The sequence below is a fragment of the Ahaetulla prasina genome, chromosome 4 (assembly GCF_028640845.1).
Source record: "Ahaetulla prasina isolate Xishuangbanna chromosome 4, ASM2864084v1, whole genome shotgun sequence".
NCBI classification, from domain to species: domain Eukaryota; kingdom Metazoa; phylum Chordata; class Lepidosauria; order Squamata; family Colubridae; genus Ahaetulla; species Ahaetulla prasina.
In genome coordinates, this window is record NC_080542.1 from 20,285,673 (window position 1) to 20,312,164 (window position 26,492).

The following is a 26,492-nucleotide window of genomic DNA, read 5'->3' on the forward strand; positions in this document are numbered from 1 at the left end:
ATCACAACCCAAAGCTGGGTTGTGCTTCCTGGGGTACAACAGGACTGATGGACACTGAAGTCAAAAATCCTTCAATAAGGTCCTCCAAATTGTGCTGACATAGCATCCAAATCTGCAGTGAACCACACAGTGTTTGCAACTTAAGATGTACGGACTAGAATTCTGGGAGTTGAAATCCACCATCTTAAAAATGGTCAAATTTGTGAAACACTGAACCAGCAGAACATTTCAATGTATCACATTGTGAGAAAGCACAGTCGGGATGACTTTGTGAATTGTTTGAGACCATTCTTGATACAGGTACTCCTCAATTTACAACCATTCATATAGTTACGGTGGCACAGAAACAAGTGACTTATGATTGGTTTTCATACTTAGTACCATTGCAGCATCCAATGGTCACATGATCAACATTCAGGCACTTGGCCATTGGTATATATTTATGACAATTTATTTATTTATTTTGTCACACAATATATTGCATTGGCCTGGTGTCATTTGATCACCATTTGTAACCTTCCCATCCAGCTTCTGATAAGCAAAATCAATGGGGGAAGGCAGATTTGCTTAATGCCCATACATGATTCACTTAACATGATTTGCTTAAAAACATGGCAAAAATAGTTGTAAAATAGAGCAAAACTGAACTGCCTTGCTTAGCAATTGAAATTTTGGACTCAATTATTGTAATAAAGTGACAGCTACCTGTAATTACATCAATGAGTTTATAAAAGGAAAGGATCCATGTTTTAATACACAATTTCAGAAGCATCCATTCTTCGCCCAGAACTTAACACTCTTAGTTTCAAGAGCCCATTACTTGTGTGCTCTCCCCACTTCTCTTCTCTTTGTATACCAATGACTGCATCTCCAACAATCCATCTGTTAAGCTACTGAAGTTCGCAGATGACACAACAGTGATCAGTCTCATTCGAGACAATGACGAATCCGCATATAGACGAGAGGTCGAACAACTAGCCTTGTGGTGCAACCAAAACAATCTGGAACTGAACACACTCAAAACCGTAAAAATGGTGGTAGACTTTAGGAGAAACCCTTCCATACTTCCACCTCTCACAATCCTAGACAACACAGTATCAACAGTAGAAACCTTTAAATTTTTAGGTTCTATCATATCGCAAAATCTAAAATGGACAGCTAACATCAAAAACATCATCAAAAAAGGACAACAAAGAATGTTCTTTCTGCGCCAACTAAGTAAACTCAAACTGCCCAAGGAGCTGCTGATTCAGTTCTACAGAGGAATTATTGTCATTTGCACCTCTATAACTGTCTGGTTCGGTTCTGCAACCCAACAAGAAAGACTCAGACTTCAGAGGATAATTAGAACTGCAGAAAAAATAATTGCTACCAACCTGCCTTCCATTGAGGACCTGTATACTGCACAAATCAAGAAGAGGGCCGTGAAAATATTTACAGATCCCTCACATCCAGGACATAAACTGTTTCAACTCCTACCCTCAACGCTATAGAGCACTGCACACCAGAACAACTAGACACAAGAACAGTTTTTTCCCGAAGGCCATCACTCTGCTAAACAAATAATTCCCTCAAACTATTTATTAAATCTGCACTACTATTAATCTTCTCATAGTTCCCATCACCAATCTCTTTCCACTTATGACTGTATGACTGTAATTTTGTTGCTGGCAATCCTTATGATTTATATTGATATATTGACCATCAATTGTGTTGTAAATGTTGTACCTTGATGAACGTATCTTTTCTTTCATGTACACTGAGAGCATATGCACCAAGACAAATTCCTTGTGTGTCCAATCACACTTGGCCAATAAAAATTCTATTCTATTCTATTCTTACAACAACAGTAAATAGCATTATTTCTCAGATGTAGGTTTCTCTTTCAGATGCCCTCTCTTTTAACGATCACCTCAAGAGCAAGCGTTTCTCAAACGTAAGGCAACCTTAAGACATGCGAACTTCAGCTCCCAGAATTCTCCAGTCAACACCTGGGAGTTGAAACCCACATGTCTGAAAGCTGCCAAGTTTGAGAAACACCAGAGGCATGGATCCTGATGTCTGCAGTGCAAACGTGGCTTCACAGCCCCTTCCAAACACCCCAAATGGTATGGAAAACAACCGTGGGAATCAGACTCCAGCCCTGCTTCCTACAGGAAATTTCCAGGGCAGCTTTTCTCCACGCTCATCCCTTGCTTCTTTCTCAACCTTCCTTATCATGTATCTTGTGATTTATGATGATCATATTTTGTGATCATGATTTATCATTTCGTTGTTTGTATGTACACTGAAAGCTCATGCACCACAGACAAATTCCTTGCGTTGTGTACTTGGCCAATAAATAATTTAATTCCTGCCCTGCCCTATCCTATCCCTATCCCTATCCCTATCCCTATCCCTAATAGGATGCTGATCCACCACCGGCTCCCGGCTGGAAACCTTGCCCCTCCTTACATCTTTCCAGCCGCGCGCTCCGTTAAAGCGAAGGGGAGGTCCCAGCCAATGAGCGGGCGAGATTCCGGCTCTCGGAGGGCTTAGTGGAGCAAGGGGAGTGGGAGTGGGCGGGACCAGAACTCGGTCGTCCAACCCACTGCTGAGGTCGGCGTCTCTCCAGCGGTTGCCGTTCTCTGTCCGCTGCCTCTCTCTCTCTCCCCCCCACCTCTTCTCTGCCAATTACAAACCGAGGAGCCCCCCCATTCGGTCAGGGTAGCCAATCTGCACGAAGCGCCCGCCTTCTGTCACCCCCTCCCGCGCCCTTCTTCTCCGCCCAGCATTCCTCCCGTCCCCCTCGGAGCCTCCCCCCTCCCCTCCTCGAGGCAGGGTCGCTACTTTGGTAGGACGGGCGTAAAAGCGCCCCGAGAGCGGTTCGCTCACGGGCTTCGGAGCGGCTGCCAAGGGCGAGGAGAGGGACCCTTCTGCTCTTCTTTGCCTGGCTCTTCTCCCTCCCTCTTCCCCAGCATCTGCGAAGATCCCCTCTTCTCCTCTGCTCCCCTCCAGAGAGGCCCCGGTGAGCGGGCTGGCAAGCCGGATCCGCAGGAAGCGGCCACATCCTCTCGCTCAACGTCCTTCCCGCGAGTGGTCCCTCTCTCCTTTCCTCGCCCACCCATCTCTTCCCCCAGCCACCCTCCGTGTCCCAGCCTCCCCGCCTCTCCGGGTGCTGCGCGGAGAAAGATCGCGCGGAAAGGAAAGCCGCACACGTGGGTCGGAGTAGCCAGCTGTTGCTGTGGATCGTCCCCCGCCGGCTCACCTCGCCCCAGCTGTTGGAAGGCTTAACTCTCAGGTGAGTGTCGGGGACACACCCAGGCGGCCAAACCACGGGGCTGGGGGCAGCGGGTCCTGAGTTCAGCCTGTCATTCTGGGGGCTCACATCCCTCTTTGAACCTCTGGGAAGAAGCCTTCCTTCATGGCTTTGAGTCTCTCTTTAAAAAAAAAAAAAAAGACTTATGACCACAATTGAGCCCAACATTTATTTTGCTAAGTGAGCTTTGCCCCGTTTTGGGACTTTCCTTGCTGCATTTGTTAAGTGAATCACTGCATTTGTTCAGTTAGCCACAGGGTTGTTAAGTGTCTTCCACCTTGACTTTGCTCGTCAGAAGATTATAAAAGGTGATCACGTGACCGCGTCATAAATACGAACCAGTTGCCAAGCCTCTGAATGTAAATTACATAACCATGGAGATGTTTGCAATGGTCATGGTGAAACATAGTCATATAAGTCACTTTTTTCAGTGCTGTTGCAACTTTGAATGGTCACTAAATGAACTGTTGTAATTTTAGGACTATCTGTACAGGCAAACTCCTTAATTTTCTAGGGAATCACAGTCCAGACAGAATCAAGTCTTGGGGTTTTACTTTGTATCCTCCACGGAGATACCATGTTGCCTTTAGGTCCTCCTGGGACCAGGCCTATTAAGTCATTAGCATAACCAGGGTTATGCTAAGGATTTAATAGAAGTCTGGACTTTCTTCAAGGATGCAACCAATTTTTGGGAAAGCTTTGAGTGTTACACTCAAAATTTCATCTATTTATCTATGGATTTGATTTGTATCCTGTCTTTATTATAGGCCCCACTAACTTCATGGAGCTGTTGCAGGACCTGAGGGCTGGCAGTTGACAAGTTACTTGCTTCTCAGCAGTTATATTAAAGAGGGAGATTTCTTTTAATCTGGTTTCTCTCGAAAAGCCATTTACTTTTGTTTGTGCATTCATGATGGATGAGGACAAGGTGAGCACAAGAAAAACCTGGCTCAAGGGAATGTCTGTTCTAGAAGATCTGGATGAAGACGGGACCAAAATAAATAACCACAAACTCTGAATATACACTCCCCCCACGGACTCAGTTTTAAAATGCCAAACATCTTATATTTCTTTCTACTCCAACTACTAGTATACGGAAGACCTGAGTAGGATATAGGAAATTCTTAGAATATTTTGATATCTGATTTGGACCTATGCCTAACCTTTTAATAGATTCCTTTTTCTCCTCTCTGTATTATCAGATGGATGGACCACTGGTGAAAGCTGAAGGCAGATCTTGGGAATCCTTGGGACCAAGTGCTAGACTGAAGAAGGGAGTGGAAAGGATTCACGATATCAAGGTGCACAAAGCCAGCATGACAAAGCCATGTGTTTTTTTCCTGAAGTTTGAAGGAACAGACTAGATCTGAAACAGGCACATTTCTCTTGGTTGTAATGTGATTACTAAAAGCATGGTTAGGTTTAGGGTGACAAATGCCTTTATGCATGACTGAATACCACACAGATTGAGAAAATGAATGCCAGAAAGAAACAAAACCAGGCTTTTAGGAGTTGCGATATGGAACACATTTGATATTTCAAATGGCCTTCCCTGTGAAATGTAATGGGAACATATTTTAATACACAGGCTTGACTTGCTGAGTATTAGCATTCATGTTGTGGTGTTTCAAGAGCATTCCTTGTGGACACTTTAGTTATAGCAATTTGTAACCTAGTGAAGTTATTGCACCTCACTGGGTAAATTCTTGTTTCCATTTGCATGAGGAACTTGCAAGCTGGAATACGTTGTTGACGTATTAACTTTTAAGATTGGTTGTGAGATGTTGTGTCTGTCTCTTCGTTTGGGAACAAACTGAACAAACTATCTCTTTGTTTGGGAACAAAAGATAAATGCCAGATCTCTCATTTTGCTCCTTTGGGTTTCCCAGCTGGATTCTTCCCCCTTCCGGGATAGATTGTCTGCCAGAGCAGATGATAATGAAGAAAAGCGATTGCTTAGACTAAAGACTGAAAAAAAGGAGGAGGATCCGGACTTTGAGATGGAACTTTCTGCAGAGGGAAAACTGGTGAGTGGAGATAAGGAAGATAGAAACACTGAAGTTTTAACCAGGTGGGTGGAAGAAATGACTTGCAAGGAAAGTTCTTTAAGGATTGTTATTAGATTGTTTTGTTTCTGCCCAAACTAGCTGGGTCCTGCATCTTCACAAGGTTCTTCAACTCAGGAAGAGATGAAGGTGGAATCTGAGGAGCAGCAGGAAGAAGAGTTTGAGGTGCAGAAAATCATAATTCCCATGGAGGGTTCGGTGAGTAGTAAAATGAAACTGTGGGAACTTCGAGATATAGGGGCTGGTTTAAGGACTCCTGCCTTGAGCAGAGGGATGGACTACAACAGGGGTCTCCAACCTTGGTCCCTTTAAGACTTGTGGACTTCAACTCCCAGAGCTTTGCTGGCTGAGGAACTCTGGGAGTTGAAGTCCACAAGTCTTAAAGGGACCAAGGTTGGAGACCCCTGGACTAGAAGACCACCAAGATCTCTTTCAACCCTATGATTCTACACCTTGAGGAATTGTTGAGACTTGCCCTGAGCTTTGTTTATCAATCATGGGAATATGAGGTTCTCCTTTAGGACCTATACCCTGGCAATAGTTTTTTGGGTAAACTTTGTAACAACATGATTTTCTGGTTATTTAATGGAATACATGTAGTCCTCGACTTACGACCATAATTCAGCCCAAATTTTATATTGTTAAATGAAACATTTGTGAAATCAGTTTTGCCCTATTTTACCACCTTCCTTGCCTCAGTTGTTAGGTAATTGTTGCAGTTGTTCAATTAGCAACAATTAACTGGTTGCTCATTAGTTAAGTGAATCTGGCTTTCCTGTTGATTTTGCTTGATCAGCAGAAACTGATCACATGACCTGTGGGACACTGCAGTCGTCATAAATATGAACTAGTTGCCAAGCATCCAAATTTTGATCACCTGACCAGGGAGATGCTACCAGTTTTCATCAGTGTGAAAAATACTTTTTTCAATGCTGTTGTAACTTTGAACGGTGGCTAAATGAACTAACACAAGGTGAAAACTACTTGTAGCTCTGCAGCTATGCTTCAGCACTATACATAACAGACTTTCCATAATTGATTGTATCACAGTTCACATACATGCCACACACAACATATTTTACCCTAAGAGGCTTTGAAAGAGAATTTGCCAGATGCACATTTCACTTCAGAGAGCTGTAGCACTGGGAAAGCCTTCCTTGAACCAGATTTCCAAGCTCCTTAAGATGGGTCAGGATTGCTGTTTCCAGAATTCTAAGCTGATGTTATTCAGATTTTTTTAGTGCTGTACTTTTTTTCCCTAAGCCTCTCGGATTTGGAGCAGCCACTTCTAGCTTTGCCCACCTCTTGTATACTGACCGAAAGCATCCCTGTGGGAGGAGTCAGAAACGTGAAGAAGGCTGCAGCGACAATGTAATCAAAGCCCGTCTCTTTTCACATGACTCATTGAAAATGGGTGGGGCTTTGATTGAATGGTTGTAATTGCCATCTTGAATTTTCTAATCTTGCCCCTTTCAGGTGTCGCTGATCCAGGGGTGAAATGTAAAATTTGTTACTACCGGTTTTGTGGGCATGGCTTGGTGGGGGGTAATGTGACTGGGTGGGCGTGGCCAACTTTTTTTTTCTTTTAAAAGCATTTTTTCTACAACCTCCTCAGCCAAAGAGGTTGTAAAAAATGCTTTTAAAAGCCTGTGATGATCAGACAACTCAGTTGGGGTCGCCAGAGGAGCCTTTTAAAAGCTTTTTTTTTACAACCTCTTCTGCTGAAGAGGTTGTAAAAAAATGCTTTGAAAGGGTTCTGATGATCCCAGCTGAGCCATGGGATCATCGGAGGCTTTTTTTTTTTTTTACTTTTAAAAGCATTTTTTTGGCGGAAGAAAAAATACTTTTAAAAGTAAAAAAAAAAAAACTTCTGATGATCGCGCAGCTCAGCTGAGGCGGGGGGGGGCAGGGATTTTTGCTACCGGTTCTCTGAACCACCCACCGCCACTGCTACCAGATCGGGTGATCCGGTCCAAACCGGGAGCATTTCACCCCTGCGCTGATCCACACATTATAATAACTGAATGCATGAGAGGCCCACATAATTAGGAAAAGTTGAGCCAAGGTTTTATTTTGGATATTGAGCAGAACTTAGTATAGTACAATTAAGCTTAGCTTGATACGTACAAGTATTAGTTCCTAGGCTGATTGAAAAAGAAATTCTAAAGTTTCCTTCTCTACCTCAGATGGAGTTGGGTGGCTGATAATTAAAGTGACAAGAAAGAAAAAATAATAATTCTCCACTTGAGGTTTTCTGGAGTAGCACCCCTGACTTTCTTTCCCAAAATCCTCTGTTCACCAAAGAGATTTGAATTTGCATTGCACAATGCAAAACAAAAATTAACTTGTAGATGGAGACATCTTTCCCTATTCTGAGGCAGAAAGGGATATGTGTGTCAAAAGTAGAATTGGGAAGACCTGGAAAAAAACCAGGAAAATTGGGGAAAAAACAGGTTTCCCCCCCGTTTTTCTCTGTTTCATTTTGTTTTTCAAAAGCCATTTGGAAAAAAACAGGAAAAAATGGAAAAACCCTGTGTCCCCGTCCCCCCCCCAATTTTTCTGGTGTTTTTTTTAAGGCTATCCGATCTCTAGTCAAAAGTCAAGATGGTGGCTACAGGAATACACATAGGGGTAATCTTCAACTTACAAGCACAACTGAGCCCAAAATTTCCCTAGATAAGCAAGACAGTTGTTAAATGAGTTTTGTCCCATTTTATGACCTTCATTGCCACAGTTATCAAGTGAATCGCTGCAGTTGTTAAGTTAGTAACATGTTTGTTAAGAGGAACTGGCTTCCCCGATTGATTTTGCTTATCCGAGCCAAAGGTGATCACATGCAACTATTGTAAATACATTCCAGTTGCCAAGCATCCAAATTTTTATCGCATAAAAATTTGGTCTTGAGTCACTTTTTGGTGCCATTGTAATTTTGAACAGTCACTAAATGAATGGTTACCGTGTTTCCCCGAAAATAAGCCCTAACATGATTTTTCAGGATGCTCATAATATAAGCCCTATCCCAAAGATAAGCCCCAGTTAGGATTGTCAGCCAGACCGACACATTTTAGTACTATTTCCCTGAAAATAAGACTTAACTGGAAAATAACTCCTAATGCTTCTTTCGGAGCAAAAATTAATATAAGACCCAGTCTTATTTTTGGAGATATATGAGGGCTACCTATAAAAAGTTGGTTGTGCCATTTCGGCCATCATCTTGAATCTTGTTTTTACCTTTGCAGAAGCCCCTACTTGTGGAAATTCAGTTAGCTATTGTATGTTGCAAAAATGCCACTGCTGAAAGGGATGGGGCAGAAATAAGCCATATTTTCCTGATCACCCATTTCAGAAATAGGTGAACAAGGTTTACAGACGTGTAACCTTTTTCTCCAAAACACTTCTTCTTCATGCTTTCTTCTCCATCCCTGCAGTCTTCCTCATTGCACCCAAACACTTGTGGCGTGTGTGGGAAGAGTTTTAGCCGCCGCTCGAACCTGGCCAAGCACCAGATCATCCACACGGGAGAGAAGCCGTATCGTTGCAACGACTGCGGCCGCAGCTTCAACCAGAGCTCAGCGCTCACCAAGCACCAGCGGACGCACACCGGGGAGCGCCCCTATGTCTGCGGGGACTGTGGCAAGGCCTTCACGGCTAGTTCCAATCTCCTCCAGCATCGGCGTTTCCACACTGGGGAACGGCCCTATCGTTGTGAATTGTGCGGCAAGGCCTTCTCTCAAAGTTCCAACTACAACCTACACCGGCGCGGCCACACAGGGGTTACGCCTTACCAGTGCAACGTGTGCGGTAAGCGATTTACTGGGAGCTCATGCCTTACTCGCCACCAGCGGACTCACACCGGGGAGAAGCCGTACCAATGCCAGGAATGTGGGAAGCGCTTTTCGGGAAGTTCCACGCTGGCTAACCACCGGCGTACCCACACAGGTGAGAAACCCTACGGTTGTGTTGAGTGTGGCAAGAGGTTCACCCACCACTCCAATCTCGTGGACCACTGGCGGGTGCACACAGGGGAAAAGCCCTACGTGTGCACCGAGTGCGGGAAGAGCTTTCGGCTCAGCTCGCACATCATTCGCCACCGTCGCACTCACACCAATGCTCGCAACCCCAGCATGCGCCATGACCTCTGTGAGGTTGACCCAAATTTTGACGAGGGCAGCATTGAGGGCCACCATGATGGAAGCATTGGGATCCAGTGCATAACTGGTCTTGATACTTTGTGTGCTGATACCAATGTTACCAATGGCAATAATAGCTCTGATGAAGAAGAAGGCAACCGGCTTCTTATCTGCGGCCACTGTGGTAAAAGTTTTCATCTGAAGTCTAGCGCCCGAAAAGCCAACCAAGGTGACTTGGCTCCGGGGGAAGGGCCTTATAGTTGTACCGAGTGTGGTAATAGCTGTTGGACGTAGCTGGTTCCTTAAGATCCAAATGCAAAGCCCAATATGTAAGAAAAGAGAATTATTGATCTGTCAGTAACAAATTGAGACATAGATTAGGTCAGGGGGCAATTCTGGCTCCTCATTCACTGAATGGGCTTGACTCTTGCAAGGAGTTGGCCTTGAATTGGATTCTTTGGCCCCTTGAGTTCATCTCTAAATTACTTTCCTTGGTTGTGTGAATTTAGGGTCAGCAGCTTTCAATCTTGGCAACTTTAAAAAGTGAAGTCCACAGGTTTTAAAGTTGCCACGGTTGAGAAACAACCATCTAAGTAAAAGGTTGGATTTTTCTGTTCAGCTTGCTTTTCTGACAGGGAAAGTTAAAATGGCTGAATGAGTACAATAGAGAGGTAACAGGTAGAGAGGCCTGTTAGGACTTGTCCAATCGAGCCAAAAGTGAACAAATAAATAAAAGACTGGGCTTGTATCAGTCTCTCTACTCACCTCAATTATTCAGGAGCTTCTAGAATAGCTGAAAAAGTGAAGGATGATATGGATGTAACCTAGGACACTGCAATGACAAAGAAGTGGAGAGGAGACTTTTTAACAGCTATTCCTTGATCCTGGGAAATAATTTGCTTTCTAATAGTGGCTGATTTTTGATTGCAAAGCAACACAAGCTATGCACCTGCAGAAATTCCAGATGGACGAAGCAAGGTTTTGCTGAGCCACCGAGCAAGAATCTGATCACTGAAGCAAGCTTATTTAGTTAGCATGCATATAGAATTTTCACATGTCCTGGAGCTTTATATTTAGGTTCATTTTTAGCTTTGTACAGGAGACACAAAATGTCCCAAGATTGCACTTATTTTCTCCAATACCTTGGTTAAGCTCTGATGCTCCGAACAAATTTTCTATTATGGAGACTGTTTGAAAGGCTACACTTGTTTTGCGTGGATAAAAATTAAAAACGGTGTCTTAAGAAAAATGCACACTAGGCTAACCTGAATAAATTGTGCCAATTAAGCCTGTTGAACAAGGCTGCTTACTGTGTGTTATTTAGCCTGTTTCCCCAACCCCCCTCCAGGTAAGGTATCTCTATAAATGGGAAACCTCGAGTCATGTACATTGCAAGTCTTGATTATCTCCTTAGTTAACTTGGTCTCCAGCAGGCACCAGATCACATAGTACAGTAGCAGCCATACAGGGAGTCCTCAACTTAGAACCAGAATTGAGATCAGAATGCCGAACAAGATGGTTGTTAAGTGAGTGGCATCTTATTTTTGTGACCTTTTTGCCATTGTGGTTTAAGCAAATCACCACAGTTGTTAAGTGAATCGTGCAATCGTTAAGTGAAGCAAGCTTCCTCTATTGACTTTTGTCAGAAGCCAGCTGGAAAGGTCACAAATGGTGATCATGTGACTCTGGGTCACTTTGATTATCATAAATTACCTGCTGGTTGCCAAGCACCTACATTTTGGCCCTGCGATTGTGGGATGGTCATAAGTGTGAGGACCAGTCATAAGTCAGGTCTTTTCAGTGCTGTTGTGACTTTGAATGGCTGCTAAACAAAAGGTTGTAAGTCAAGGACTACTGTAGTTTATTTTATCCAAACTTATTGAAGGAAACAATTCAGCTGAGTAATACAACATATTGCTTGAAAACCACAAAGCTCATGAGACTCGAGTGAGTCAAAGCTCATGAGACTTAAGTGAGTAGCCATGGAGCAGACTGTCCTGCATCATCAATAGGGCTATAAATGGTGAATATGTTTGAACCAATCTTAACTTTAAAATGTATGGACTTCAACTCTCATAATTCACCCAGCTACCATTATGTTATGCCAAAGGTGGTTTTTCAAGAGACAACTGGACTTCCTTCTTATTCTTTGAAGACGTTTCACTTCTGATCCAAGAAGCTTCTTCCGCTCTGACTGGATGGTGGGGAAAGGAAGGATTTATCCTCCTTGCAGACAGCTGATCACTTGCATTCTTTTAGAGAGTCCTTGAGGCCGCTTGGAGGTTTATCTGGGTCCTCAGGATCACCTGAGTAGTGCAAATGGGTGTGGCGCCTTGGAACTGCTGAAAAGACTGTGTTGTAGACTGGAGATTGATGGTGTTGTATCCCTTCCCCTCTTATCGAGAGGGCTGTTCAAATTTCACATTTACTGCCTCTTTGAATACCATTATGTTAAGAATCTCTCAGTTCTATAGAATGCCAATACTTAAAAAAGCTGTAATATTTTTTTTTCTGCTTCTAATTATACTGTCCACTATATTTTCTGCTATCCCATATAGCAGAATAGATTGTGTATTTATGTATATTAAAAATTTTTTTCCTGTGGTTATCATTATATAGTCTTCCTCAGTCGTATAAAGAAAAACACTCCTACAATGCAAATTCAAAAGCCAGCATACGGTATAATAGCAGTTTAAAATAATAAACACAAGAGAAAGAGAGTGGCATAAGGCACTTCACAATTATTTAAAAAGTTTAGAATCACAGTTGGTTAGAAAAACATCTTTCCTGAATCAGAACAAAGGAGCACATAGTTCGGGGAGAAGGACCATTCCAGAATATACTTATAAGGATCCTTAATATTTGTCAGCAAGGATAGTTTCAGATGAAAACTGAAATAAGTAGAGAGCACCAGGTGAATACAATACGAGAGCTTTAAAGAAAAGTACCAAAATTCTGAAATTACCAAAACAGAAATGGGTCACAGAGTCATTTTCAAATCAAGTAAAATACAAAGCTAATACTTGATTCCAAAATGGCAATCAAGCAGGCTTACTCAAATAAAACTGTTCATTAGATTTGTTTGCCACCCATCTTGGCAAACTCCCAGAGGCGACTCAAGACATCTTACAAACATTAAAAGCCAGTAAAACTCTGAAGAATATGTATAGGTGGCTCTCAATTTACAACCATTAGTTTAGTGATGAAGTAGCAATGGCACTTGTCCAAGTGAGCAGAAAATTAAAGTGCTAAGGTAATCAAAATAATTCAGTAATTCCATCTTTTCCTTATTGGAAAAGTTATTTTTTTCCAAATAACTTTTATGAAATGATAGAATTGGAGAACGTGAAGGTACCATTTTTCAGATTAAAACAAAAGATTATAAATTGGTTTACAAGTAAGATAGACTGGTTAATCAAGCTTACTTTCATGTAAAAAATGCAATAAAAAGATTCTGAAAGAAGGAAGACAGACACTATTAAAGGCACAATATATAAAATAACTTTTGTTTCTGAACAAGCAAAGGTCATGTTTGTATCTTGGTTGCACTGCACAAGCCTTAGGCTATACTTGGGTGATATTTATACAAGTAGTTGCTTCACTTCATTAAGATGTGTCCTAAAGATAATGCAAATGCAAATAATATATTGTAAGAACAACAAATACATGCCTGTGGTAATAATTCATTATATAACTGATGTTTTTTTTAAATTAGTCAGCTTCAAGGAAAAAGACGCTTCAGTGGAAATAATCTTTGTTACAAGAACCTCACTAAAGTAAATGATGTAAATTCTATTAATCATATCATAATTTTCCATTTTTTAGCTTCTGCATAATTATTCTTTGGTGGTAGTGACATGATATGCCAGGAGGTGGGGGAAAGGTGTTTAGCCATTTATATACATTTCCTTTTATACACGTCTGTATTTATGGCCACCTGGTGTAACTTTTTAGGTAAACCTTGGAAACAGTCTTGGCCAATTCTGTTGCTTCATGGCTTGTCAGCTTTCTTAGAGTGAACATCTCCATGACCAGCAATCCTCCACCTGTTCCCCGCTTTCTGATACAGCCAAAAGAGCTTTATTATTAAAAGACAGGAAGAGCCAACCAGGGATAAATGCTGAAGAGCAGGTTGTGGATTCGGCTCACAGGACCACAATTCTACATTTCCTTTCTTCTTTGTTATTTGAAAATAACAATTATTGTTATTGTATTAAATCTCATTCACGATAAAAAAACCAAAAAAAAATTAAATAAAGCATGGATTAAAAACTAAAACCCAGACACTTTCTACTGCTTGCTTCAGAGTAAATCATCTTGGGATTCACCGGGCTTTCCTTCCACTATAATATTGAGGTTCTAGTGCATCTCTTATGGGAAGACACTACCCTATACCACTCTACTGGGAACAGACTCTACTGGGAAGACTCTACCCTGTACCACTCTACCCTGTGTGTGTGTGTGAGAGAGAGAGCTCTGAGTACTTATGACTTTGCAGTTTTACAGATTAACAGAGTTGGAAGGGACCTTGCAGGTCATCTAGTCCAAATCCCAACCCCAGCAGGAGACCCTAGTACACCATTTCTGTCCAGTATCTTCTTGAGAGCTTCCAGTGATCTATATAGATAACTTAGGAAGCCAAGATGTTCCATTGGTGGGTTGTCCTTACTCTTAGAAAATTTCTCCTTATTTCTAAGTTGAATCTCTCCTTGATCAGGTTTCCATCCGTCATTCCTTGTCTGACTCTTTGGATCAGGGGTCTCCAACCTTGGCAACTTGAAGATTTGTGGACTTCAGCTCCCAGAATTACTCAGCCAGCAAAGAAAAGCTGGCTGAGAAACTCTGGGACTTGAAGTCCACAAGCCTTCAAGTTGACACGGTTGGAGACCCCTGCTTTGGATAGTGAGATGGGCAGTATATAAATTTAATAAAATAAAACATACACATTTACAACAATACATTCTTTAAGGGTCAGAATTGAAAACGTCGGCGTTTGGGTTCCTGCCAACGATGCGACGATCCCTCTGCTCCTTTAATGCCAGCTCAGGCGCCGCTTCTCGCCTCCGTGCCCAGGATGCTATTTTGGGCATTCTGCTCCTTCCGGGAGGGAGGAGAGCGTCCCAGCCGGAGAGCGTCCGCTTTCCCCACCTCGATTGGTAGGTCGACAAACCGAAGGCAGCCAATGAGAAGGGTCCTTTAGTCCTCCTGGTTGGTTAGACAGCCAACCCGCTCTTTCCCCCCGCCTTTTCCTGGACCAATCTCCGCCCCCCGAGAAGCGGAAGGGTTTCCCGTGCGTGTTTAGATGCGGGAGATGGAGGAAAAAGGATCGGTTTTGTCCTTTTTGTCTCCAGAGGAATCTTTAATTTGAAACCCACCCCTCACCCGAGGCTTTTCTCTGCGTTTCTCTCCCCACTTGCGCCTTTGCCTTGCGCCCTCCTTTCCTTGCTTCGGTGCTTCCCCCAGGTTCCTAGATCTCCTTCCCGCATTGCCTGATGGAGGGGCAACATATAATGGCCCAGGTCCACATCCAAGCTCCCTCGTCCAATTCCGTAGCCGGGGAAGAATCCAGGCGGTTGCCGAACCCCGTGCGAGTTGCAGCCAGGGAAAGCATGGCCGGAGGACGTCTGTTGGACAGTCACAGCCTGGATGGGATAAGCCAGGTATACGGGGCATCCAAGAACCAAGAAGGCAGGAGGGCCACTATATCGAGCGCCTTGGAATTGGAAGGAACCGTGAGCTACGATGGAGACCTGACACATTTTGTGGCCAACAACTTGCAAATGAAGATCAAGATGAGCTCTCGGGGCAGCCTGGATGAAACAGAGCCCACCTCCTCGTCGATGTCATCCCAGCACTCTGTCCGAGGCAAGACTGCAGACATCCCTCCAGTGGATCCCCAGGTCCTTCGGGATCTGGAAAGGCTGACCACGGACGTGGCACAGAGAGTGGACCAGATGTTGAGAGCCTTGAACAGCGCCATCCAGAATATGACGGCTCTCAGCGTAGGCTACATCCAGACCTACCGAGATGCCGTGGACAGTTTGGGTGAATCCGTAGACATGAGCATCAAAGGGATGTACACTCTGATGGCCAGGTGCGAGGAGTTAGACCGCTCCATGCAGCCTGTCCACATCCTCGCTAAGCAGATCCGGGAGATTAAGAGGACTCTGGAGATCTTTGAGGCCGTCTGCAAATAGGACCCTTTTTTTGGAAAGGGTTTTATTTGTGGAGCAGTGGGGAATAAACAAGAGTGAGCATTGGACTTCCAGGGATTTGGGCTTTGAAAGGGAAACTCATGTTTTTCATGAAACGTTTCGAGAAATAAATTATGCCACTACTGTACTTGTCTTCTGTTGTGACATTTGCTCCTTTTGGTGTTTCCTAAACCTTTCCCAATCTAATCCAAAATTTTGGAGACCCCAATAATCAGCAGGATTCTTCCATCCATTTCAATGGCTGTTTCTTCCCCACAAAATCTCACATATGCTACATGTCTCTTGTAGTTAACACTGGTTACTGCTATCTGTCAAAATATGACATGTAAGGCATGAAAGCTCTCAAGTAACTTCCATCTCTCCCTGCAGTCTCTTTGTTCATATTATACCTAAATTCCATTATTTTTTCATCATAAGATTATAGTCTAAACCAGTGGTAGGTTGCCCCCAGTTCAGACCAGTTCACAAGAACCGGTAGTAAAACCGGCGGGAGGCTCCACCCACTGACCCAGACGTCATCAGGAAGTTTCTGCGCATGTGTGCGTGGTCTCATTGCGAACCGGTAGTAAAGGTAAGTAGAACCCACCCCTAGTCTGAACCAAATAAGTCAGGAGACCTTGTAGGCCAGTCACTCTCTCAGCCCAACCCACCTCACACGTTTGTTGCTGGGGAAAACAGGAGGAAGATGCATTGAATAGAATAGAATAGAATGTTTTATTGGCTAAGTGTGATTGGACACACAAGGAATTTGTCTTGGTGCATATGCTCTCAGTATACATAAAAGATATGTTCATCAAGAATCATAAGCACCCGGAGACTTCAGTTAGTCCAGAATGCAGCTGCGCGGATGATAGAGGAAGCCGCTCGTGGCTCCCATATAACACCACTCCTGCGCAAGCTGCACTGGCTGCCTGTGGTCTATCGGGTGCGCTTCAGGGTATTGGTTACCACCTTTAAAGCGCTCCATGGCTTAGGACCGGGTTATTTACGGGACCGCCTGCTGCTTCCGTTTGCCTCCTACCGACCCGTGCTGTTGTGTCTTGCCCGTTCTCACAGCAGCCGGGGCCTTCTTATCTGCTCCCGAACACGGAGGAATGTATGCCTCCCGGCCCCAGTCCTGGCTCCATGCCCAGACAAGCTGAAGAGGAGGGGGCACCTCCCGGTCCCAGCCCTGGCTCCATGCCCAAGCAGGCTGCAGAGGAGGGAGCACCCCCCGGCCCCAGCCCTGGCTCCATGCCCAGGCAAACAGAGCAGCTAGACCCCTCCCCCTCCTCCACAGCATGTGAGCCTGAGGAAGGTTTATTTCCAACAGCTGCTGATTGGAGTGACCCTCGCATCAGAAGACTGGATAGGCGGAGGCAACAGAAGGAAGGGAGGGGCAGGCCTTAATGAGTGCTGAGTCATGGAGCCACACCCCATGGCCTATATAAAGGATCTGCTTTCTGGCAGTCTCTGGGTCAGGCAAAGTCGAACTTATCTTGCTGAAGTCACTTTCTGGTCTCCTGCCTGCTCTGAGGACTTTGCTAGGACTTTGGGCAGAGCTGCAGCGGCAAGCCTGATTCGGATTTCCCTGACCCGGCCGTCAGCGGAGGAGTGGGACATGACACGTGCGCTCTCACAGAGAGGGACTCCTCAAGGTGCCGTCGGCCAAGCAATGCCGGCTGGCGACCCCCAGGGGAAGGGCCTTTTCTGTGGGGGCTCCTACCCTCTGGAACGAACTTCCCCCGGGACTTCGTCAACTTCCTGACCTTCGGACCTTTCGCTGCGAGCTGAAGACGTATCTATTTCTTCGAGCAGGACTGGCATAGGATTTTAGAATTTTATATGTTACTATTGGGGTTTTAAATTTTAACTGGGTTTTATTGTTTATATATATTTTAAATTGGCCATATTTGATAGGGTTTTTTTTATATTTTTTATATTATTGTTTTAATATATTTATCATTGTGGTTTTAGTTGGCTATGAACTGCCCTGAGTCCTTCGGGAGAAGGGCGGTATAAAAATTTGATTAAATAAAATAAAAAATAAATAAGGTACAACACTTAATGATAGTCATAGGGTACAAATAAATAAATGGGTATGTTTGCTGCCTTATTTGCAAAAATTAATAAAGGCAGGATATAAATATCATTTGTAAGCAGCTTTGAGTCATTTTGGAACTGATGACATGCCATCAATTTAGGGTCCAACTCCTAGCATTCACATTTATTAAATTTATATAAACCCTTTTGACTATCCAAAGTGACTGGGCCATTATAGTAGATATTTTTTTCTCCAGAACTGAGCAGCCTAAGAATCGCAATCTTAAATAAACAAACCCCTATGTGTCACACTCACATTAAGTGCAAGAGATCTGTAATTGAGCAAATGAATTGGGGGATGGGAGGACTGGGGGGGTGGGAGGATTGGCATTAAATCCGCCTCTCTTCTATGAAACACCAAACGGAGGAAAAGTAATCCCAAAGGTGAGAGTTGAGACGAAGAAGACGAGTGCCTACCTTATAAATAAATAAGTGCCTACCTTATAAATAAATAGCCTCTCTGAGGAGGGGGCGGGGTTAAAGGCAAATGTGCGCCCCCAGCCGTTAAGACACTCCCCCCCCCCAGAAAGGCGAAATCTGCAATCTGTAGTAAAGTTTTCACCAGGTGCAAGAAAGAGATGCAATTATTTATGCGGGAGCCCAATAAAATAACGAAACATTTCAGGGTCCCAGTGAGTCTGAATTATGCTTTAAGCTTTACATAAAAGGTATCTCCTGCTTGAGCAAGGGGTTGGACTAGATGACCTAGAAGACCCTTGCAACTCCTATTCTATTCTATTTTATTTATTTATTTAATTGGATTTTTATACCGCCCTATCTCCCGAAGGACTCAGGGCGGTTTACAGCCAGATAAAATAGAACAAGAATAAATACAAGATAAAAACAATATTTAAAAAACTTATTAAATTGGCCCAAATTAAAATATAATTAAAACAGTAAAAACCCCATTTAAGACTAAAATCCTACGCCAGTCCTGCACAAATAAATAGATATGCCTTCAGCTCGCGGCGAAAGGTTCGAAGGTCAGGAAGTTGGCGGAGTCCTGGTGGAAGTTCATTCCTCCAGGACTTCTATTCTATTCTATTCTATTCTATTCTATTCTATTCTATTCTATTCTATTCTACTCTACTCTACTCACAGAGCATTTTGTTTCCCCATAAAATACAGAATATACTTTTTAGACAAAGGTAATAGGAAAAAAAAAGGGGGGGGAAGCAGAAGCAACTGAAAAAGAGCTATTTTTGTTGTATCAATGATTAAACATCCTATGTTCACTTGGAAGTAACATTTATAGGGGGGAGACTGGCTGTTTTGAAACACTGATCTGTGCTGAATTGTACATAGGTGGATTTAAAAGAGGGAGTGAAGATTGTCAGTGGCTGCTAGTATTAATCATCAGTGCAATTTTTATTTATTTGCCGCCCATCTCACCAAGGGGCTACTCTGGGCAACAAATAATAAATAGTGACATAGTGTTTCAAAAGTCGCAAAAGTTGATCACATGACCTTCGGACTCTGCAAACTTCATAAATACATGCGAGTTGTGAATCACATGAATTTTGATCACGTGACACAGATGCTTCAACGTTCATAAGTGTGAAAAATGGTCATGTCACTTTTTTCAGTGCTGTTATAAATTCAAGTGGTCACTAAACAAATGGTTGTCTCTCCCAACTCTCCCTAAATGTTTTTTTCCCCCTATGGACGCCTAATGATATTAGACTTTGTTGAGATTATGAATCATGAGATCGTTTTGGCATGGAGCAGGATTCATATGGACAATTTCCTCATCCCTGTCACAGGGGTTTAGGGTCATAGAACTCTGAAGTGAACCCAGAACGAAATAGAACGCCTGTGTAAAATTTTTTACAAAGATTGTAATGTGTTTATTTGTTCATTTCCTCTCTATAATGAGATGGCATCCACAATCTGGCTGAAACATTCTGGACAAAGAGCAGTTTCTGTTTCAAGGGCGCTGTAATAATATTAGTAGTAGTAATAGGCATTTTGAGTGCAATTTATTTATTTAAGAAAATTTATCTGGCTGCCCAACTCACTGTCAGGAACTCCGGCAGCTTGCAAGGATAAAATTCCAACTCCAAAACATTTGGAGCACTATTTAAATACCACCGACATTGATAAAATCACCATCAGTCAGTTGCAAAAGGCAGCTTTACTTGGAACAGTAAAGTCCTGTGACAATATTTTTTAACACTTTCGACATCAGCATCTGCCTATCTCAGGTTGTTGGGACTCTGTCTCTGTGGTTTCATCCCAAAGTCCCCAAAATTTTAACCTTAGACTAGCTACTGTTGATTTCACCCCATTCCTAAGAGGTCTGTAAGGGGCGTGCATAAGAGCACCAGTGTGCCTACCATCCCTGTCCTAATATAAACAAACAAACAAATAATATAGCTGGCTACAAATGTTAAATCCAATCTATAAACATCTGGCTGACTATGCAACCAACCCTAATAATAATACCTTTAATATTATTAAACAATTTCTGCCTATCCCATTTCTGCTTTTCACCGTTATAACCATTATAGCATCTCCATAGCCATGTGATTAAAATTCAGACCCTTGGCAACTGGCTCATGACAGTTCTGCCCTTCCGGAGTCATGTGATCACCTTTTATGACCTGACAAGCAATGTCAATGGGGAAGCCAGATTTACTTAAAACTGCAGTGATTCACAACAGCTATGGCAAGAAAGGGGCAAAGCTCAAACTCAACTGTACTCAGTCCTTTTGTCCAAAGGCACCTGTTTGTTAGCCCAAATTCAGGTTGCTGTCTCATATATAGATCATGAATGTAACTGTATTAACAATGGCATTCAGGATCTCCCCCCCCCCAAAGGGAATTATATTAATACATTCTGCTTTGACTGTATTTTTCTCATTAATCCTTCCTTGCAGAGTGAGAGTTCTTTTTAAGTAATGAACTGTCACCCTGCAAGGAAATATAGTTGAGAAAAACACAGAGAACAGAGAAAAATCCTTTTTGAATACTATATAAATACACAACGCAATATTACAGAATTAATGTCCACAAGCCCTAAGAGGCATCTTGGGTGGGCATGAAAACGAATACAGAATAACAGACTTGGAAGGGACCTTGTAAGCATCTAGTCCAACCCCCTGCTCAAGCAGGAGACCCTATCCATTTCAAATAGGTGGCTGTACAGTCTTCTTTTAAAAATCTCCAGTGGTGAAGCCCCCACAACTTCTGAAGGCAAGCTGTTCCACTGGCTAATTGTCCTCACTGTCAGAAAATTTCTCCTTATTTCTAGGTTGATTCTCTCCTTGATCAGTTTCTTCTTGTCTGGCCTTCGGGTGCTTTGGAAAATAGCTTGACACCCCCCCCCGCCCCCTCTGACAGCTCCTCAAATATTGGGACACTGCTATCATGTCTGCCTTGGTCCTTCTCTTCACTAGACTAGCCATGCCCAGTTCCTGCAACCGTTCTTCGTATGTTTTAGCCTCCAGTCCCCTAATCATCCTGGTTGCTCTTCTCTGCAGTCTTTCTAGAGTCTCCACATCTTTTTTTTTTTTATAGTGTGGTGACCAAAACTGGATGATTAGGGGTATTCTAGCTGTGGTCTTACTAACTAAGGGTGGTATTAAGACCTCTCGTGATCTTGATTCAATCCCTCTGTTAATGCAATTTAGAATTGATTGCATTGGCTTCTTTGGCTGCCGCCTCAAAGAGAAGCCGATAACTTTGAAATAAAGGACTCGTGAAAAGCTGCGGAGGAATAAAGCCGTTCCCTCCCATCCACCCCGCCCCTTAAGACGAGGGTCGGGCACGCCGACCGAGTTAAAACAGTAGAGCTGACAAGTTTTCTGCTGCCTAGAAAGGACCCAGAAGGAAGTAGGGCTGGAGAAGGGTCTTAATCATGAAGGGACCTTCCTGTTCCAAGCGGATCTCTGTAGCTAGGCACCTATCAGCTTCCCCGTGCCCACTCTGTAATGAAAACAAAGCCAGTGGGGGGGACACAACCAAGTAACAAGGTTTGAAATGGCTGCGCTAGCAGCATCTCTCTGGACAGCCTGAAGAGAAGATGAAAGGGCTGGTGAACATGTGGGAATCGAAAGAACAACCTGGTCAGGAAATTGTTAATGACAGCAAACTGGGGTGGGAGAAGCTAAAGGAGGAAAAGCTCCAATTCATCTCATTCGCTGTGTTGTTGTTGTTGTTGTTGTTTTAATTGTCAAAATAGCCTTCGCTTGCTTTGAATTAAAAAAAAAAAACACAACCTAATGATTTTGGTAAATACATGTTTCTTTTTAAAAAAAAAAATCTTAATATTGCTAGGTTTGATCTGTCCTATCAGTCGGAGGAGGAATGTAGTTATGTAAGAAGTCTTGTTTTGAAGGGTTGGGATTTGTGAAAGATATCGACTTTGTAAAATGTGAGGGAATTTGAGGGTGTGAAGAAATCCTAGCAAATATGTGCCTGTGGGAGGGAGGCAGAGAATCATTTTGGGGACCCTGGAGACACAGAAGCTTTTTTTTTTTTTTTGAGAGAGAGAGAGAGAGAGAGAATTTCTCAGATATCTGCTTTCCCCGTGCTAAAGAAATTTGGTTTTTTCCCTCCCCCAGAATCAGAATTCCTCAGAGCTAACTGTTGCAGTTTTCCCACATGGAAAGTGGAAAACAAGCCTATGTTCTAGACCGCCAGGACTATAGTGAAAGAGAGACATTAAGAGGTGAGGAATAAATTGAATAAATTGAACATATGTCAGTAGGAGTGTGCTGTGACTTGGAATTCTTACTTCAAATATCATTTTTGCCTTACAGTATTAACTGCCCCTAGCCTAATCACAATTTCTTAATAGCTTTTTGAAAATATATTTATATTGGGCATAAATCTTTAACTCAGATCTACCATAGAAGAACATTGGCATAGATCTTGGATTCTGATAACAAGATTTAAGTTAGGTTATCTTTTAAATGTAAATGTATTTCTAAGTTTTAATCATTATATTTGCTGTTAACATATTGCTGCTTAAAGATATTTTATTGGGGCTGCTGCTTTTATTACGTTATGTGTATATGTGTGTGTGTATATACACCCCAACCTGGGATTCATAACAAAAGTCACTTTACAGTTACCTCTTCTCTGAGGCTACAAATATTAAATTCTCTATGCACTTTATGGGAGAAATTCCAGACACTTAGAATACCATTTAATTAAACTCTTTAACTTCTTTGTTTCATTATAAAGTATAGGAAACAAATTTTGACGACTTTGTCTCACTAACAAATATGCTGTGAATAAGAGTAAAAACAAAACTCTATACTGAAATTGTTCACTATATTTTTACATTATCATTTTTTGGAGCTAAATTCTACTACATTTCAAGTCTTAAGGAGATTCTTCTAGATGTGGATGGACAATAATATTTAATTTTTAAAATATTTCTATGTCTTACAAGGATCCAAGAAAAGTTATGTTTAGTTTTCATAATTTAAATGGGAAAGTGAATTAAATAAACTTCTGATATCTAAATTAACCTCTACACATCATCTTAGATGGTGTGGGCTTATAGCAGTGTAAATCAGGAGTGAACTTGATTTTAAAAAAATCCTTTGAGTTTGCCATCGATTATTTTAATATATAATCTGCTTTCCTAAAGTAACATAGAGTCAAAGTTTAAATTTATTTGGTGAGAATGAGATTAAGCTATTGTGATATAACTTCTGACTGTAGACGTTAAGATGACACATGAAAACAAAGAAGAGGAAGCAGAATCACAGAAGAAACAGAAAGAAGAGCAACAAATTCAACATAGAGACTCTCCAGTGAAAGGACTAGAAGACTATAAGATGGAAAGCACTCCGCATGAGGTCTGTAACGGTGAATCTATCATATCTCTGGAACAGGAATCTACAGATAATCTTTCTGACAATGACAAAATGCTCAAAGCTACCATTTGTCCTGACTGTGGGAAGAGCTTTAGTAACAGTTCTCATCTAATCCGTCACCGTCGTGTCCATACAGGTGAGAAACCGTACAAATGCCCCCATTGTGACAAAAGTTATCGCCAAGACTCGCACTTAGTTCAGCATATGCGTTCTCATACAGGTGAGAAGCCATACCGGTGCACACATTGCGGCAAGGGCTTCTCACAGAGTTCCAATCTCATCATCCACCAACGGACACATACAGGCGAACGACCCTTCACCTGTCCAGAGTGTGGGCGGAGCTTCAGCCATAGTTCTGATCTCATTCAGCACAAGCGGATCCACACTGGGGAGAAGCCTTATGTCTGCTCCATCTGTGGAAAATGCTTTTCTCAGAGCTCAAAGGTTACCCAACACAAACGCTTCCATTCTGGGGAGCGTCCATTTTCCTGTGGGGAGTGTACAAAAACCTTTCGTCTCCGGGCGGATTTGGTCCGTCACCTCCGCGCTCATACCGGAGAGCGGCCTTTTGGCTGCCCTGAGTGCGGGAAACATTTTGCGGAGAGCTCCCATCTTATCCGACACCAGCGGATCCATATGAGTGAGCGTCCCTTTCGTTGTCCAGACTGTGGGAAAGGATTCAATCAGAGCTCCAACCTCCAGCAGCATCAGCGGGTGCACCGAGGCCAGAAACCTTTCAAATGTGACGAGTGTGGGAAAGGTTTTGGCGTAAGCTCGGCACTCTTGCAGCACCAGCGAACTCACACCGGTGAACGACCCTACTGCTGCAGCCAGTGTGGGAAGAGTTTTAGTGTCAGCTCCACCTACCATATACACCAGCGTATTCATGCAGGGCAAAAGCCCTACTCATGTGCAGACTGTGGGAAAGGCTTTGTGCGTAGTTCTGCTCTCCTTCAGCATCAAGCAACTCACACTGGTGAGAAGCCCTTTCGATGCCCCTATTGTGGAAGAGGGTTTGGACAGAAATCGGCACTTTCTCAGCATCGGCGAGCCCATGTGAGGAGAGGGGAGACATTGACTTTGATGGAAGGATGGGAAACGGCTGGGATGGAAGAGGTTGGGGACCAGGGAGGGGGAGGGGAAGCACATGGTCTGTGGCAGGAGAATGGGATCGGAATTATGGAGCCCGAATGGCAGGGTGTTGGGGATGAGGCCACAAGGCAGGAATGGGAAGATGATGGGGATGTGGCCATGAGGGTGGAGTGGCAAGATGATGTTGATGAGGGTCTGGAGGAACAGTTGCAGGATGGTGACAGAGAAAGCATGAGGCAGACCTGGAAAGATGGTGTGGAATCCTCCATGAGGACCGAGTGGCAGGACGATGAGGATGAACAACTGGAACGGGGATCAAAGGGGGATTGTACTGAAAGCATGAGGCTGGAATGTCAGGGAGATGACGATGATGACTACAGGAGGGTGGAGGAGAGTTTCCAGGATGACAATCTGAGTATCAGGCTAGAGTGTCATGATGATGAAGATGGTGAAAGCGTAGAAGAATACCTACAAGGTGACAGTAATTCAGACATCGGGGGGAAAGGTCAGGACGAGATCACCACAAAGCATGACTGGCAGGATGATAGAGGCGAAAGCATAAGAGAAGAATGGGAGACTACTTTAGATAATTTAAGGCAGGAGAAATTGATTGAGGAACAGGAATGGCAGGATAGCGAAGACGATAGTGAGAAGCAAAGTTGGCTAGGAGATGGGGAGGACAGCTTGGAGAGAACAAGACAGAAGTCAGAGACTGAGTCACCCTGCTGAAGCTGAGGAGTTTAAGGAATTGAAATGATTGACTGGGATATAGTAGAAGAGAGTAGAATGCCTACAACGCTCATAATAGCTCAAACCAGCGAGTCATCAAAAGTCATTGGGAACAAACAGCAGAATTGTACCTTTGTGCCCTTCTGCAACAAATATAGTTGTATTTATATTTGTAGGGTATTCTGTGGTGTCTACTCTCCACTTGAATGTGTCCCTCACTCCAGTCCCTGCATGCCTTTGCTACAGAGCGCTGTATGGTGGCTGCCTTATGATCCAGCTCTATGATCCGACTCCCTGTATCATTCCAAGCCTTGTGCCGTTTGTTGATCAAAATAATTCCAAATGGTGATTTTAGTCAGTCCGTTTTTAAATGTTACTCTACCTATGCACATGCTGTATTATACTTCCCAATCCAGCCCAATTTTTGTTAAAAAAAAGTTTCACAACACCTCCAAGGTAAGATGCCTTTTTTATAAACAAGAGGGTGCCTTTCCTTATGGTGGCAATTCTTGCTGGATTCTAGGAATTGATTTGGGAGAAATTTTCCTTCAATTCAGTCTGTAAGCTTTGAAATAATTGACTTAGGAAGTTGGGATGGACAAAAAAGATAATACAGTTGTTTTATTTTCACAATTGTTACTTAGGAACCCAGCAGAATGTGGGGACACTGTATGACTCCAATATTTAACTAGAACAGCTTTTGAAACTTCGGTTGCATGCTCTGAATCTCTCCCAACTGTAGTTATTTTTGTAACGTTCTAATCCTTCTCTCTTTTCTGTGTGTCCCTTTGCTGAACTAATAAATGCTCTTTTTGATTCCACTCAAGGACTCTGCATTCTTTTAAATTGAGCCAGGATTATTACTCAACATATTTTAAATTAGTTTCAAGACACTTGCATATAACTCGCATATATACACCGGACGCTTAACCTTGATTTCCCCTGCCCCTCCAAAGAAGCTGCACAGTCAACCTCTTTTCAAAGTTGGGGAAATTTCATTAGTGATTTGTGATATATGGAGATTCTGGAATGTAAACTTTTTTTTGTTC

The 26,492-nt window shown here is 43.0% G+C and overlaps 2 protein-coding genes across 2 annotated transcripts; both read left to right on the top strand.

Moving 5' to 3' along the window:
- Positions 1-2,713: 2,713 nt before the first annotated feature.
- LOC131198066 (uncharacterized) lies at positions 2,714-26,479 on the top strand. Its single transcript, XM_058182576.1, has 9 exons — positions 2,714-3,280; positions 4,066-4,226; positions 4,501-4,599; positions 5,188-5,325; positions 5,446-5,562; positions 8,793-9,787; positions 13,210-13,270; positions 14,966-15,683; positions 23,468-26,479. Exons 2-9 carry the CDS (start codon positions 4,209-4,211, stop codon positions 25,441-25,443), a joined length of 4,122 nt encoding a protein of 1,373 aa, XP_058038559.1. The 5' UTR covers positions 2,714-3,280; positions 4,066-4,208; the 3' UTR covers positions 25,444-26,479.
- BORCS6 (BLOC-1 related complex subunit 6) lies at positions 14,756-15,836 on the top strand. Its single transcript, XM_058179466.1, has one exon. It carries the CDS (start codon positions 14,987-14,989, stop codon positions 15,689-15,691), a length of 705 nt encoding a protein of 234 aa, XP_058035449.1. The 5' UTR covers positions 14,756-14,986; the 3' UTR covers positions 15,692-15,836.
- Positions 26,480-26,492: the final 13 nt, after the last annotated feature.

Bases quoted from the DNA above. Each gene is read 5' to 3' on its own strand.
- LOC131198066 (XM_058182576.1), top strand. The intron at 4,600-5,187 runs GTGCACAAAGCC...TGGGTTTCCCAG, and splicing joins AAAGGATTCACGATATCAAG to CTGGATTCTTCCCCCTTCCG. The intron at 5,563-8,792 runs GTGAGTAGTAAA...CCATCCCTGCAG, and splicing joins TAATTCCCATGGAGGGTTCG to TCTTCCTCATTGCACCCAAA.
- BORCS6 (XM_058179466.1), top strand. From the start codon at position 14,987: ATGGAGGGGCAACATATAATGGCCCAGGTCCACATCCAAGCTCCCTCG.